Source organism: Primulina tabacum, chromosome 6 (genome assembly GCF_025594145.1).
Source record: "Primulina tabacum isolate GXHZ01 chromosome 6, ASM2559414v2, whole genome shotgun sequence".
NCBI classification, from domain to species: domain Eukaryota; kingdom Viridiplantae; phylum Streptophyta; class Magnoliopsida; order Lamiales; family Gesneriaceae; genus Primulina; species Primulina tabacum.
Window position 1 is genome coordinate 37,726,326 of NC_134555.1, and position 15,736 is coordinate 37,742,061.

The 15,736-nt window shown below is 34.2% G+C and overlaps 1 protein-coding gene and 1 pseudogene across 1 annotated transcript; one reads left to right on the top strand and one right to left on the bottom strand.

Annotated features, from left to right (window-relative positions):
- Window positions 1-1,059: 1,059 nt before the first annotated feature.
- LOC142548181 (UDP-glycosyltransferase 83A1-like) lies at window positions 1,060-2,791 on the top strand (annotated as a pseudogene).
- Window positions 2,792-2,867: 76 nt separating this feature from the next.
- On the bottom strand, window positions 2,868-7,093 carry LOC142548182 (biotin carboxyl carrier protein of acetyl-CoA carboxylase 2, chloroplastic-like). Its single transcript, XM_075656505.1, has 7 exons — window positions 6,761-7,093; window positions 6,260-6,322; window positions 6,003-6,136; window positions 5,585-5,918; window positions 4,426-4,497; window positions 3,662-3,727; window positions 2,868-3,200 (listed from the first exon to the last, which is right to left on the bottom strand). Exons 1-7 carry the CDS (start codon window positions 6,896-6,898, stop codon window positions 3,177-3,179), a joined length of 831 nt encoding a protein of 276 aa, XP_075512620.1. The 5' UTR covers window positions 6,899-7,093; the 3' UTR covers window positions 2,868-3,176.
- Between the last annotated feature and the right edge of the window lie 8,643 nt (window positions 7,094-15,736).

Here is a 15,736-nt window from a genome sequence, read left to right on the forward strand (position 1 = left end):
GGGTCAACCCACGAAATTTTTTTTTTTTTTTTTCAACCCGAACCCGAAGTAACCCGAAAACCCCCAACCCGAACACGAACCCGTATAACCCGACTCAACCCGTCTAACCCGCCTAACCCGAATTTTATTTATTTTTTAAAATTTTTTTAAAAAAATTAATCAAAAAAATTCAAAAAAATAAAAAATAATAATATTATTTTAATTTAAACACATAATAACAAAATTTCCGATTTAAATTTGAAAGTTTAATCGTAGAAAATTAAAAGTATATTTACTAAATCAAATAAAAAATTGTTAAAAAAATAAAAATATGTAAAATAAATATTAGATGATGAAAATTTATCATATAAATATACAATAAATTTTGTTCAAGCATACAATATATAAAAATATAGGTAGTATTTTCAAAAAAAAAGTTTGCGGGTCAACCCGCGACCCAACCCGACCCAACCCGAAACCCGCCTAACATGGCACTAACCCGAATCAACCCAACCCGAACCCAACCCTCGTGTTGGGTCGTGTCAGGTTGACAGGTCGTGTCGCATTTGTACACCCCTAATAGCCACCTCTTTAATCTCTACAATAATAATATAATAACAACAATAATGATGTCTATGGTAGAATGCTCGGGTAGAAATCTCTTGAAAAATACTTATTGCAAATATGTACACTACTTGAAATTTCATAAAGTATTAGTTTTTTTTTTTAATATGGATCGGATCAACTCATCTCACGGATACTGACTCATGCTTAAAAATTTATTATCATCCAAAACTTAAAAATATATTATCAGGCAGCCTGCTTTTGTCTCGTTTTTATTATTTGAGGTTTAAACTATTTTGGTTCTTGTTTGCAATATACCAAAAAAACTATTTAACTGAGTTTTAGACATATTTGATCCTCTCAATATTAATTTATCGTCGACAAAGATATAATAAGATGTAAAAATGAAAATACATGATACTCTACGTAAAATTTTAAACAAACTGTATGGTAACCTTAGTTTGTTTATATCTTGCAATGTATGCATATCATGCAAGGCAATATTGAAAGCGACTCGAGGAAATCGAAGCCGAATCGGTCTGGAAATGGTCGATTTTTTAGGAGTGAACATAATGCATGAGTTGGAACCCAAAAGACAGTAAAACAGCTTAACAAGTTGTCTGATCTTGCTCTTGAATTGCCATAAATCTTAGGTGTTTCTTCATTGAAAACAGTCTTGTAGAGTTTAAGGTGATCAGGAAGATACATGAATCTCAAAGTCCAAAATGTTTGGTTGTGTCCTGTCCTTTCCAGGGCCATGCTGCACCCCTCAACTCACCAATTTTGGAGTCGTGGTTAGGTTTTTTCCGACAGATTTGATGCATGCGCGCGCAGCTTCAGCCGTAGCCAGGTCGGAGAACTGGAATAAGGGGATAAGGGTCGTGGCGATTCCGGATGGCCTAGAACATGAAGAGGACAAGAAGGATCCGAAGAAAGTGCGCGACAGCGTGAACAAAGTGATGCCTGGTTATTTAGAAGATTTGCTGAAGAAAACTAATCAATACAGTGGGAGTCATAACAGGATAAGTGGCGTGATTATTGATTCACCATCGGGTCGAATGATGGATCGACAAATCCTGGATGCTTAGCTCTGGGACTCAAGACTCCACAGCTTATCGAGGCTAAGTTGATCGACAAAGATAGTAAGAAAATGTGTGCGGACGCGCTTTTTTCATTTTAGTTTCAATATTCTGTATATCCACATTTAAGTATCACAGGCAGAAGACTAATCTTTTAGATTGTCACGTTTAGAATTCGAGAAAGTTATTATATTAAGCAGGGATATTGTCCCATTGTATATATTATGTAATTTTTTATCATGGAAATAAGATATTTATGGCTTCTGCAGGGACTCCATTAAAAATGATCAGAAGATCAATTTGCTGCAACCTGCAGAGCATGCCAGCCATGGCCATTACCGAGTTCACGTGGTACTTTCCAGGAGACAAAAACACAGAGGGAGAAATATTACATGTCGTCAATGGTATAATTCATAACATGACGAATGCAGATTGGATTCTTTGCAACTGGATCCAAGAACCTGATCCCACGGCCTGCAACTTAGCGCCAAATCTTTTATCCATCGGTCCGTTACTAGCTAAAGGCCAATCTGCAGGAAGTTTTTTCCCAAAATACTCAACCTGCCTAAAATAGCTTGATAAACAACCCAAGAACTCAGTTGTCTATGTTGCATTTGATAGTACATCGAAGTTCAATCAGCAACAACTAGAAGAACTGGCAAAAGGACTCGAGATAATGAACCGGCCCTTTCTATGGGTGGCGTGGTCTGGTCTAACTGACGAGTCGTACCCTTCTTACGACAACAAGTATATGAAACTGTGGGCACCACAAGAGATTGTTTTGGGGTACCCCTCGATCGCATGTTTTATAACTCACTGTGGTTGGAGTTCAGTCATGGAGAGTGTAAGTATGGGGGTTCCTTTGGTTTGTTGGCCTTATTTTGGGGATCAGATGTATACAAAAAGTTGTATCTGTGACGCTTGGAAAGTTGACGTTTGGTTTAAGCCTAATGAAAGTGGGATTGTATCAAGGAATGAGATTAAAGAAACTGTGGATGAAGTTCTCTCTCCAGTATCATTATCAAGGAAAATGTGCTCAATTTGAAGGAAATTGCCAGAAGAGTATTGATGAAGGAGGATTTTCTTTCGCCAATTTGGAATATTTAGTGAAGCAAATGAGGTGTTGAGAGCTACCAGCACTGGTTTTAAAGAATGTGTGTGAAAATAGAGAAAATAACGTATGTGAGTGTGAACTATAGCAAATGAATAAGAGAATTATATTAATTTCAAAATGTACGCAATTTTCAGGCATATAACATTCTATCTGGCATATTTAAAAGTTTGTATTCGAACATAAATTAATGACATGAAGCCTCATTGGAACAAAATTAGAAATAGACCAAAGCCAACGTCACTTGAGATTTTTTTTAGGGAAAGAATTTCTATCTTGTCGCCAAAAAAAATGTATTATTCATCATTAACAAGACGTAATCAACATGCGACGAAAACTCTATTATTCTAAAAACACCATCATTTTAACGTTGGAATAAATATCCCAAAGGGCCAAGAGATCTCGTACTTTCTTACATATGTGACTGCTCTGAACCTGGTTCATCATGGCTCGATGGTAAACAAAGGCTGCAAAGGAAATGGAATAGGTTATGAACAAAATAAATAAAGTACCGGCTTTGTTTGGTTATATTTCCGTTGTTGTTGGTGATTAAAATAAAAGTGATGAGTATGTAGCAGATGTTAAAGACTTTGAGATAACAAAATTATAGATTAATCGCTTTCGTTATTAAATATGAAAAAAATTTGTTTTTCATAAATATAAACAAACAAGGCCTTGGCGTTTGGGTTACTCCTGGACAAGCCCACATTCATTTGGGCGCTGGCGCAATGAAAAAAAACAGAGAGTTGTTTGAGAGTTCCGAAAAATGGTCCTGTTCAGAACCATTATGTGGTAGTAATATGAACCAAGCAGTAAAGCTTCGGTAGCAGTGATATTACTAGCTCAGCGCCCAAAGTAAGTCTGAAAGTCTACTATGAAATTGTTATAGGAGTGATGAAAGAAGGCAGGGAGCATAGAGGATGCATACCATGTCCACGCTGACAGGTTTCCCATCTTCTACAAGTATCTCGACTATCGTGCCAGATATGTCGGTCTGGAAAAAAGATGCACCATAAAATGTATTAGATCTTATTGTACATAGAAAAGGTTATAACTATCATTTACCAAGTTATGGAAAACAAACTATTTTGCTACGAATTCTGGAGCTTAGAATCTTGGCACATAGAGCTCTTTTACTTCTATCACCAACATCAAAAAAAAAAAAAGATAGGCGGTGTTTCGTTTTTCAACTCAAAAAAAATCGAAGCAGAAAAATGGAATTTTTAAAGTTTCTCTGAATGGTAAGATATGAATTTAAAAATAAAAATGATATGTAAAGGAGTGATATTGTGTCATGATTGAACGAAAAAGATGAAATGAATTAATAGGTTGATGAAAAACGTGGAGATAAAAAAATGTGTAAAAAGCAGTGTTTTCCATTGTTGATTGATGCATGCGAGAATAATTAAATTGAAAATTTTGAAAATAATACTCTAGTTTTAAATGTTGAATTTTGAGAAATTTCGAGTTGACAGGGTTGGAGAAACAGAGCCATATAGCTCTTTCATAGTTCATTTTTCCCAAAGCTACCATTATCAATTGTGTTCCAGTAATCCTAAACTGTGTGATATAAGAATGTAGGCATAAGCTGTGACACAATTTCTCCTATAAGCACTTTTCTCAATTGAAACCTCTTCCATGTTCATCATTAGTCTGTGTCAGAAACTAACACAATCAAACAGAGCAGCTCACCTCAATCTCATTCATTAGTTTCATGGCCTCAATGATACATATAACCTGTCCTTTCTGGATCTTATCGCCAACCTATAAAATCAGACCTCGGAGTTAGAATTACAGAACCGCGTTGCTGCATGAAGAACAAAAACAAGAACAGAAAATAAAATCACAGGGAGTATGACCACTATTAGGTGGTGTGGACTGAGAAAGTAGTGCCTAATTTTACCCAGTTCCACCGTTTAGAAGCCTACTCAAGAATTCAACAAGGAAAAAAAAGTTGAAGGTTTGAGTTGCGAAAGATAAAACAGTGTGCAAGTTCAAACAGAGAAGCCCATATTTTCAAAGTTCTACACCTATCTTTCTATTTTTTCATTTATTGGTTTGCTGAGAGACTGAAGCATATATTACCAGTTACATTAAATTTTGCAATTTGCAACTCATCTGGATATGAGAGGTTGGTTAGGATTTAACTGGTTGAAGGATCTGATAAATTCTTGGGAACCAACGAAAAATGATAATTGTTGATATCGGCACCATTCCATCATACCATAGTTGTCAATCGCGCATAGCGCCCCGTAGCGCAAAGTTTGCTCGTGGCTATAGCGCATAGCGAATAGCGTAGCGAAGGTTATTTGAAAGTATAGCGCCATAAGTATATAAATTTATAATATATAGCATATAGTAACATCAATTCAAAAATCTTAATTTCCATCATAATATTCCATCAATTCTAATTATAAAAATACTAAAACCTGAAATTATTTTAAGTTTTTTCATTGAAATATCATAGAAGACACAAAAATAAAACAAGAAATGCAGAAAAATATAATTTCCAGCAAAAACCTAAGTAAGTACATGCCAAAAAATCCAAAATTAGAAAAAAAAAGGTAGAAAAAAATAAGCATGTAGCTTCGTTTTGCAATAGCGCCGCTATTTCAGCTATCGCGATTGTTGCTATAGTGTCAATAGCGAGGATAGCGAGCGCTATTGCAAAGTCCATGGCGCGTAGCGGTCTGTAGCAATGAGGCGTCGCTTCGCCACACCTATTCGCTATAGCGAGGGCTACGGGGGCTATTGACAACTATGCATCATACAACCACAGTCCACAAATTCAAAGCACGAGGTATTTAGGGGAAAGAATAAATGCAAATGCCATAAAAGAAAAGGCATTAACCTTCACAAAAGGTGGTGCACCGGGAGCAGGAGAACGATAAAAGTTTCCAGCCATTGGACATTTAAATGGAGGATGTGCTGATTTTGGTTTTGTTGGTGCAGGTGGCGGTGTTGGCATTGCAGCTGGAGTTGACGGAGCAGAACCCACAGACACAGGAGCCGGAACATTTGCGTGAGGCGCTTGTGGTGAAAGCATAGCCTGGTGAGTAAGAGGTGATGGGTAAAAAATTGGAGCTGCAACCGATGGCTGTGGCAATGCTTCCTTCTTCCTGATAAGGAGTTCACAATCCATCTGCTTAAGCTGCAACTCTACAATATCTCTTGAATCTACAAGCCTAGACGCATCAGATAAACAAAAGATCATTTTTCAGAACCCAATCAGAAATTGATGGGATGTTTATGCAATGTCCTTCACATACCCAACAAGATCTGCCACTTGGTTCATAAAAGCTGAAATCGATGATGCATCTGGAACTTCAAGTTTCCTTTCAGATTCTTTGGGTAAAACTAACTCGAGTGCCGGAATTGAATTTGATGGCTTCTCAACAGCAACCTAGATAAGGTAGTGTAACCTTAACTCAAATTCAATGCATAAAAAGATAAATAATTTAGAACCAAAACCAAAAGACAAAAAGGCAATAGTAGGTTCAATAGTAGCATATAAGTGTCATCTTACCTCACTGAGCTGGGCGTAGACTTTAAAGATTGCAGAATGGTTATGGTTATGGGTAGGCCCTTGCTGGAATAAATGTATCATCAAGTTAAGGTGTTGGGTAACAATAATCAGAACCAAAGAAGCTCAATTTTATAGTGTGTGATCTAATTCCGATGTAAAGAAAGAACCACTCATACCAAACATGAAACATTTATCATTTAATGCAACAGAAACTGATAATAAACCTCTCCAGCACAAAAATGGCATCGATGAAATGCGAAGTTCACCAGAAAACCGAGGAAGCATGGTATGGGTGGATAAAGGCGGCAGATAAATCCGCAACAAACGCAGCACATACAAATACGGATCATAGATTTGACAGAGACATAAAATTCAGCGCACGCAACGCAAGCAAGCAAAATCTGAGCTCCAATATCACAAAGATCACAAACAGAGCGTGCTACAAAGATGTGGGGATTGAGTCTAACGGCAGTAAAAAAAGCACCCAATAACAACGAGAACCTGCAATGGAACGATCACTGGTCTGGAATCGGATCGAGAGAACGAAGCAGTATAATGCCTGCTGCCAGCAGTCCTGGAATGCGATGAATCAGATAACAAAGGCGATATCTTCGGACACGGAACACTAAAAGAAGCCATGGACGATCAAATTTGGGTGAATATCTGGACAAAAATGGTAAGGTTTTTGTAGAGAGAAATAAGCGATGAATTTGGAGAGAAATCGGCAGAAAAAGCCCAAAGACGAAGCGGGGGAAGAGTGGGCGATACAAACAAAGAAAGCCCCACGAAAACGACGCCGTTTCGGATGCATGCTCAGCAACTCCGTTACTTTCCCTCCTCTCCTCGTTCTTCATTCGGTAAACCAACGGATACCAATAAATTCACGCCCACCCCTCCAAACTATGTGAAATTAATATAACCCCCTAACATTAATGGTTGTATCACATTTAAATATTATAGTTGTTGTTTATATATAGTAGCCCCATTTTATAAATTATTTATTAATTAAGCTTTGGTCATATATGCAGTATAGATATAAAAATAAATATAAAATTCACGAATTTTATATTAAACTTCGATATTTTCGGACTTTAAATTTTAATATGTTTGAATCGAGTCAAAATCAATATTTTTTCAAATTCATCCTATATTAATATTATTTCAAATTCATCGTTCGTTCTAGTTAATAATTTATATATATATATATATATATATATATATTTCTTGATAGTGGTTAGCATTGTGTCACGTCGAGGATTTTGTAATAGTAGTGTATTAGGTGGATAGTTGTAGATTGTTGAAGAAACAAAACCATTTGTTTTTCAACGATAGAGAGATTGTGATGAAATGAGAAAAGTCTAAGCTGCTAATACTTCAAATTTAAAAAGCAATCAATTATGACTACTACTACCACCACTACAATACCTAAAAGAGTGGCTCAATAAAATCAAATTAAACCGAACTCGATGCTCGAGGGTTAGTTTCATCAACATGTTCCCAACACCGTGTTAGAGTTCCTTGTAGATTCATTAGCTTCATAGTTCGATCGTTCGATGCTACGATTGAGCATATGACAAACCGTATGCATTTTGTATATGGGCCGGGCTCGTAGAAAACAAAACAAAATATAGACCTCGTATTTAAATGATCATATCTTGATGCTTTCTTTGAAGAGTGTTCTAGAAGTACCATCGAATAAATCTTCCTTAGCTTGATGTTTCTAGGCTAAGATTTGTTATTTTAGGTGGTCGATTTAACCGATACAAAATCACTTGTGTTATTTACTATTCGTTTAAATAATTGTTTTTGCCAACTTTAAAATAATTTTCTTTTTTCTCGTTTGAGATGTGATTGATCTTATTAGGAATATCTTAATTGCAGTGATTCGAACGACTTAAAAGAAAAATCCGAACTCTTTGATAACTCAAGAAAAACAAAACATGTTTTAAGGATAAAATGGTAAAACACTTCCGCATGTTTACATTTTCAGTAGTACTTGACCAGAAGAAACAGTAACATTTATGATGCATACATTTCAGTAGTATTTAACCAAAAAAAAAAAAAAAATAGTAGTCCTTATTATTAGAAACCAAAAACAGTAGTCGTGGTGGTTGTCATTTATGAAAACACGTCAAATTATAACAAATTTTATAATCGTTTTATTTAGATATTGTTTCTATTTATTGTAGCCATTTTAAATCTGAGTATAACAAAATGATACTAAATATATTAAACAATTATGTTAGTATGAACAAACAATCAATGCATTCATTAAGCTAGATTAGTTTATTTGTTTATGTTATATTCTCTATGTTGAGTTTTCATATAGCTAGACTAATTGCTCTCCATGTCGATAAATTAAAAAAAAATAATTTGTAATTCTATAAATCGATTAGTGCACTTGCAATATGTTTCGGGAAAAAAGAAGAAATTAAATGTCAAGGTCAAGCCTGAAAACGAGATCTCACACTTGGTAGACATTATTGCTTTGACTTGGCACTAAATATTATACGCAAAAGCCAAGTAAATCACTCTTGAGTTTCCAATTCTGCTTTACTTGCGATAATATGTAGAGATTTCACCTATGTGTAGTTTCATTTCTTGCAACTATATGTTTTTTTATTCGTTATGGATTTGTATGACCGTTCGACGAGGACTTAGTCTAGTCTCCCTTTCTGTTTTTATATATTTCTATCTATATATATATATATATATATATATAAATATGGAGAGAGAAAGAGGTGCGATTTTTTCTTTAAAAAAAAAAAAAACCAGTGAAAAGGCTTAAAAAAATTGCAAAACATTAATGCAATGATAAAATAAAATTTGTACGAGGCGTTTTAATGATTAGGTTGAGATCAATTAAATTTTTAAATCTTTTACTTTTAAATCACACACAAACATGCAGACCATTAATAATGCATCTCATTATTACATGGCATCATGTGAGATATTTCCCGGTTGTTGCTCTCCAGCTACGCGCTGATGTATTTTGATTCAACGTTCTTGTATATCTGTATTTGTGAGATAATTCAATTTTTCTTTTCATTTATAATAAAAATAATATTTTTGATATAAAAAATAATATTTTTGAAAATGTGACATAATTAGAATATTTGTCTCATAAAATTGACAAATAAAATCGTCTCAGATGTTTTTTTTTTTAAATGAAAAAGTACAAAGGTAACATTAGATTGTAAATCTTGGAAGAGAAACGGCAGGCTGAAAATGGGTATATTAATAACAATAACAATAAAAATTTAAAAGTTGGATTTGTGCAATAAGAAAACCGGCTTATAAAGAAGCGGCAATCATTGTCACTGTTTATGGTTAGTTGATATTTCCGTAGCTCGTCTGTTGGCTGGATTAATTTTAATCTGTATATATATATATATATATATATAATCCTGTTGTGAAAAAATAAAAATTTATGGTAAAAAGTAAAAATCTCAAACTCTCAAAATTTACCAAACTACACACTTTATAATATTTTTCTCTCTACTCAATTGTAATTTTCTTCACAAATGAGAGATCTATTTATAGGAAATCTTTACAAATAATCTAAAAATAAAATACATCATTACCTACATCACCACACACTAATTTTCAATATTTACAACTCTTATTTTCAACATTCAAATATTCAATACACACATTTTAAATATATTTTTCAACACTCCCCCTTGTGATGATGATCATAATGATTGTCTTCATTACGTGTTTTTATACTGCCTCGTTAAAAACCTTACTAGGAAAAACCCAGTGGGATAAAAACCATAGCAAGGGAAAAAGAGTGCAGTCACGTAAACTCCCCCTCATGTTGACACGAACAATTCTTCACAAATTTCGTAGATTGCGCATCCCAATATTATATATATGCTTTCTGAATATTGACGTAGGAAGCGCCTTTGTGAAGATATCTGATGAATTTTCACTTGATTGAATGTGACGAACATCAATACATTTATTCTTCTCAAGCTCATTGGTGAATGCGAAGAACTTAGGAGGAATATGTTTAGTTATGTCGCTTTTTATGTATCATTCTTTCATTTGAGCAACACATGCAGCATTATCTTCATATAGTATCACAGGCTTCTCGTCGAATGATAATCCGCATGAGATTTGGATATGTTGGGTCATTGATTTTAACCACACACATTCACGACTTGCTTCATGTAGTGCAATAATCTCGGCATGATTTGATGAAGTTGTTACGAGCGTTTGTTTCTGTGAACGCCAAGAAATTACAGTGCCTCCACGAGTAAAAACATATCCAGTTTGGGAACGTGCCTTGTGTGGATCAGATAAGTATCCAGCATCGGCATAACCAATTATACTTGGATTAGCATATTTTGAATACAAAAGTCCCAAGTCTGTCGTTCCTCGTAGATAACGGAATATATGTTTAATTCCGTTCCAGTGTCTCTTTGTTGGATATGTGCTAAATCTTGCCAACAAATTTACGGCAAAAGATATATCAGGCCTTGTACAATTTGTAAGATACATAAGGACACCGATATCACTTAGATATGGTACTTCTGGACCAAGAATATCTTCATCTTCTTCACATGGTCGGAATGGATCCTTTTCTATGTTTAATGATCTAACAACCATTGGAGTACTTAAAGGATTTGATTTATCCATATTAAAACGTTTAAGGATCTTTTCTGTATAATTTGTCTGGTGAACAAACATTCCACATTCTTTTTGTTCAATTTGTAAACCCAGACAATACTTGGTTTTTCCAAGATCCTTCATTTCAAATTCTTCCTTCAAGTATGACACAACTTCTTGAATTTTCTTATTCGTTCCAATGATGTTTAAATTATCAACATATACAGCAATAATTACGCATCCGGATGTTGTTTTCTTAATGAAAACACAAGGGCATATTGAATTATTTACATATCCCTTTTTCATCAAGTGATCACTTAGTCGATTATACCACATTCGACCAGATTGCTTTAACCCATATAATGATCTTTGTAATTTCACAGAATAACATTATCTGGGTTTTGAACTTTGTGCTTCAGGCATCTTAAATCCTTCAGGGATTTTCATATATATATTACTATCAAGTGATCCATATAAGTAAGCTGTAACAACATCCATAAGACGCATTTCTAAATTTTCAGATACCGCCAAGCTAATCAAATATCGAAACGTAATTGCATCCATCACGGGAGAATACGTTTCTTCATAATCAATTCCAGGCCTTTGAGAAAAACCTTGTGCAACAAGTCGAGCTTTATATCTCACTATTTCATTTTTCTCATTTCGCTTTCGAATAAAAACCCATTTGTATCCAACAGGTTTTACACCTTCAGGTGTAAGGACTATAGGTCCAAAAATATTACGTTTATTTAGCGAATCCAATTCAACCTGGATGGCTTTTTTCCATTTTATCCAATCCTGCCGATTTTTACATTCACCAAAAGATTTTGGTTCATGATCTTCATTATCATTTATGATGTCGATTGCCACATTATAAGAAAATATATCATCAATTTCTTCTATATCTTTTCGATTCCATATTTTTCCAGTATTAATGTAATTGATAGAGATTTCACGATTCTCGTCAGTTTGTGGTTCTGACAGAATATTTTCATCATCATGTGTTTCTTCAGGAACACCATTCTCTATTTTGTGATCATCATGTGTTTCTTCAGGAACATCATTCTTTATTTTGTGATCATCGTGTTTCTCTATAAATTTTCTTTTTCGAGGATTTTTATCCTTGGAACCGACTGGCCTTCCACGCTTCAGGCGTTTAATGACATCATGAGTATCTTCAATTTGTTTCTTTGGAATTTCAATTCGAGCAAGGGCATTTGCAGCATGTATATATGATTTAGTTACCCCTTTTGTGTCAGCAAATGCATCTGGTATTTGATTGGCTATTCTTTGCAAGTGTACAATTTGTTGTACATCTTTTTCACATTGTTTTGTTCTTGGATCCAGATGTAACAATGATGATACATGCCATGTAATTTTCTTTTCGCTATGTTTATGTTCTCCCCCTAACATTGGGAAGATTTTCTCATTAAAATGACAATCAGCAAAACGTGCTGTGAACACGTCGCCTGTCTGAGGTTCAAGATATCGAATGATTGATGGACTATCATAACCGATATAAATTCCAACCTTTCTTTGAGGTCCCATTTTCTTTCGTTGCGGTGGTGCAATAGGCACATACAACATACATCCAAAAATTCTCAGATGAGAAATGTCTGGTTCTTTACCAAATGCAAGCTGCAATGGGGAGTATTTATGACATGCACTTGGTCTGATGCGAATTAATGAAGCAGCGTGTAAAATTGCATGTCCCCATATAGAAATAGGGAGCTTTGTTTTCATAATCATTGGTCTAGCAATCATTTGCAGACGTTTAATCAATGATTCAGCCAATCCATTCTGTGTATGTACATGAGCAACAGGATGCTCAACAATGATTCCCATAGACATACAATAATCATTGAAAGTTTGGGAAGTAAATTCACCAGCATTATCAAGTCTAATTTTCTTGATTGTATAATCGAGAAATTGATTCCTCAATTTTATTATTTGAGCAAGTAATCTTGCAAATGCAACATTTCGAGTTGACAATAAACATACATGTGACCATCTGCTGGAGGCATCAATCAATACCATAAAGTATCTGAATGGTCCACATGGTGGATGGATTGGTCCACAAATATCACCCTGAATACGTTCAAGAAACATTGGTGATTCAGTTTGGATTTTGGCTGGTGATGGTCTTATAATAAGTTTTCCAAGAGAACATGCTTTACATTGAAACTTATTATTTTGAAAGATCTTCTGGTCTTTCAGCGGATGACCATGTGTATTTTCTATAATTCTTCGCATCATTGTTGAACCAGGATGTCCCAATCGATCATGCCAATTGGTTAATATTGAGGAATTATCAACTACCATGTTTGATTCAATCCGACTTATATGTGTATAATGCAATCCAGTAGGGAGCAGTGGTAGTTTTTCAATCACATATTTCTTTCCTGATTTATATGTGATAAGACACATATATTTCTCATTCCCTTCATTCATTGTTTGAGTATCATACCAATGGGAATATATATCATTAAAACTCAACAAATTTCTTTTCGATTGTGGTGAATATAAAGCATCATTGATCAAAAATTTTGTACCATTAGGTAACAAAAATTGTGCTTTACCACATCCTTTAATCAAGTCTACAGGACCTGATATTGTATTCACCGTTGTTTTTGTTGGTTTTAGTTCCAAGAAATATCTTTTATCTCGGAGGATAGTGTGCGTTGTACCACTATCGGGTATGCAAACTTCAGCTTTGCTCATAGCATTTTCCATTTTTTTGAACTTCAAAAAAATATGCAATGAAATAAAATTACTGACAATAAATATTTAAATATAACACATATCATAATTATACAATAAAACATTATATGGATACATGAAAAATAAATTATTGTACATTTATATTCTACCACTATATTGTTCATTTTCAGAGAAATCATTGAGAAAATCTGCAGTATCAATATTGTTCATTTCTATCCCACCAACATATTGATCATTTCCAGAGAAATCATTCATAAAATCACCAGCATCAAAATGAGTTGAATCACTCAAATGGTCACTGCGTTCAGTGAAGTTGGTCTCCTTTTCTTTCCCCTTTAATGATTCTTTATAAAGTTTACAAAGGTGTTCAGGGGCTCGACAAATTTTGGACCAATGTCCTGGAGTACCACATCTGAAACAAGAACTTTCATATCTTTTTGAGTGATTCTCATTAACACTTGTATTCTCATGATGCCTTTTCTGTGGATGGTTTGGGACGCTCTTTTGAGATGAATTATAAAATAACTATCTCTATTGTTTTCAAAACCACGGCCTCGACCACGACCACGGCCAATTCCACGTCCACGTCCACGACCTCGACCTCGACCAAAACCTTGTCTTTGAATTTGATTTTGGTTTCCAGGTTTAAATTCATTTTTACTTACAGCATTTACTTCTGGAAATGCTGTTGATCCAGTGCGTCGGGACTGATGATTTCTCATTAATAGCTCGTTGTTTTTTTCCGCCACAAGAAGACAGGCGATGAGTTCAGAATATCTCACAAATCCACGTACTCTATATTGTTGCTGTAGAGTAATATTTGATGCATGAAACGTGGAAAATGTTTTTTCAAGTATTTCCGATTCTGTGACCTCATGTCCACAAAATTTTAGCTGCGAGATTATTCGATACATCGCTGAATTATAATCGCTGACTTTCTTAAAATCTTGGAATCTTAACATATTCCATTCATCACGGACGGTCGGAAGTATAACTTCCCTTATATGTTCAAATTTTTCTTTCAATCCTTTCCACAAAGCCATGTGATCTTTTTCAATTAAATATTCACATTTCAATCCCTCGTCGAGATGTCGACGCAAAAATATAATGGCTTTTGTCTTTTCTTGTGATGTCGATATGCCATTTTCTTTTATTGTCTCACTTAGACCCAATGACTCAAGATGCATTTCTACATCGAGAGTCCATGGCATATAATTTTTTCCCGTGATGTCGAGCGCAACAAATTCGAGCTTTGTCAAATTTGACATGGTGGTACTAAAAAAATTACGATGCATTTTATTAGTTAATGAATATTGCAATACAAAGTAATGGATAAACAACAAGTACAAGCATTTGTAAAAATAAAGAAAACACACGAGGAGGATATTCTCCGATAAATAAAAGACTCGTGAGTATGATAACCAAAATAATTAAAAATAACATTGAGAAAACCATCTTCTTTTTTCTTCGAAAATTTAGTGAAGAATAATTTTTAGAGAAGAAGAGAAAGTTGGAGTGATTGAATGTGTTTATGAGATCATATTTATAGGGCAAAAACTAGCCGTTTTGTTACCGTTTATGACCGTTGGTGTATAAAAAAATAAAGGTATGTATTTGTATAATTTTATGGTAATAATATGGTGTATATAATATTAGACATATTTAAATAATTATGTATATCATATCATATTATTATAATGATGTGTCATAAGATATTTTATTTAAAAATCTTATAGGCTTTTATACTTGTCGTATCCCTTACCGGGAGTGTGGGATGTCGTCTTAACATCCTCCCAGGATTTATAACAAGTTTCTGAAAAAATTATTTTTATTATTTCTAATAACATTATATTATATATTAAATATATACACAATAAATAAATAACGGTAAAATAAATATTATTACTTTTGTTACCTTTTTCTTCTGTTTGGAGTTTGGAAAAGGATGGAGGACTTTTAGAGCTTCGTGCTGATAACGTGTTGTGAAAAAGTAAAAATTTATAGTAAAAAGTAAAAATCTCAAACTCTCAAAATTTACCAAACTACACACTTTACAATATTTTTCTCTCTACTCAATTGTGATTTTCTTCACAAATGAGAGATCTATTTATAGGAAATCTTTATAAATAATCTAAAAATAAA

Coding starts and splice junctions, on each gene's coding strand:
- LOC142548182 (XM_075656505.1), bottom strand. CDS start 6,898: ATGGCTTCTTTTAGTGTTCCGTGTCCGAAGATATCGCCTTTGTTATCT. Junction 3,728..4,425: donor AACTAATGAATGAGATTGAG/GTGAGCTGCTCT, acceptor TCTTTTTTCCAG/ACCGACATATCTGGCACGAT. Junction 3,201..3,661: donor AACCTGTCAGCGTGGACATG/GTATGCATCCTC, acceptor TTTCCTTTGCAG/CCTTTGTTTACCATCGAGCC.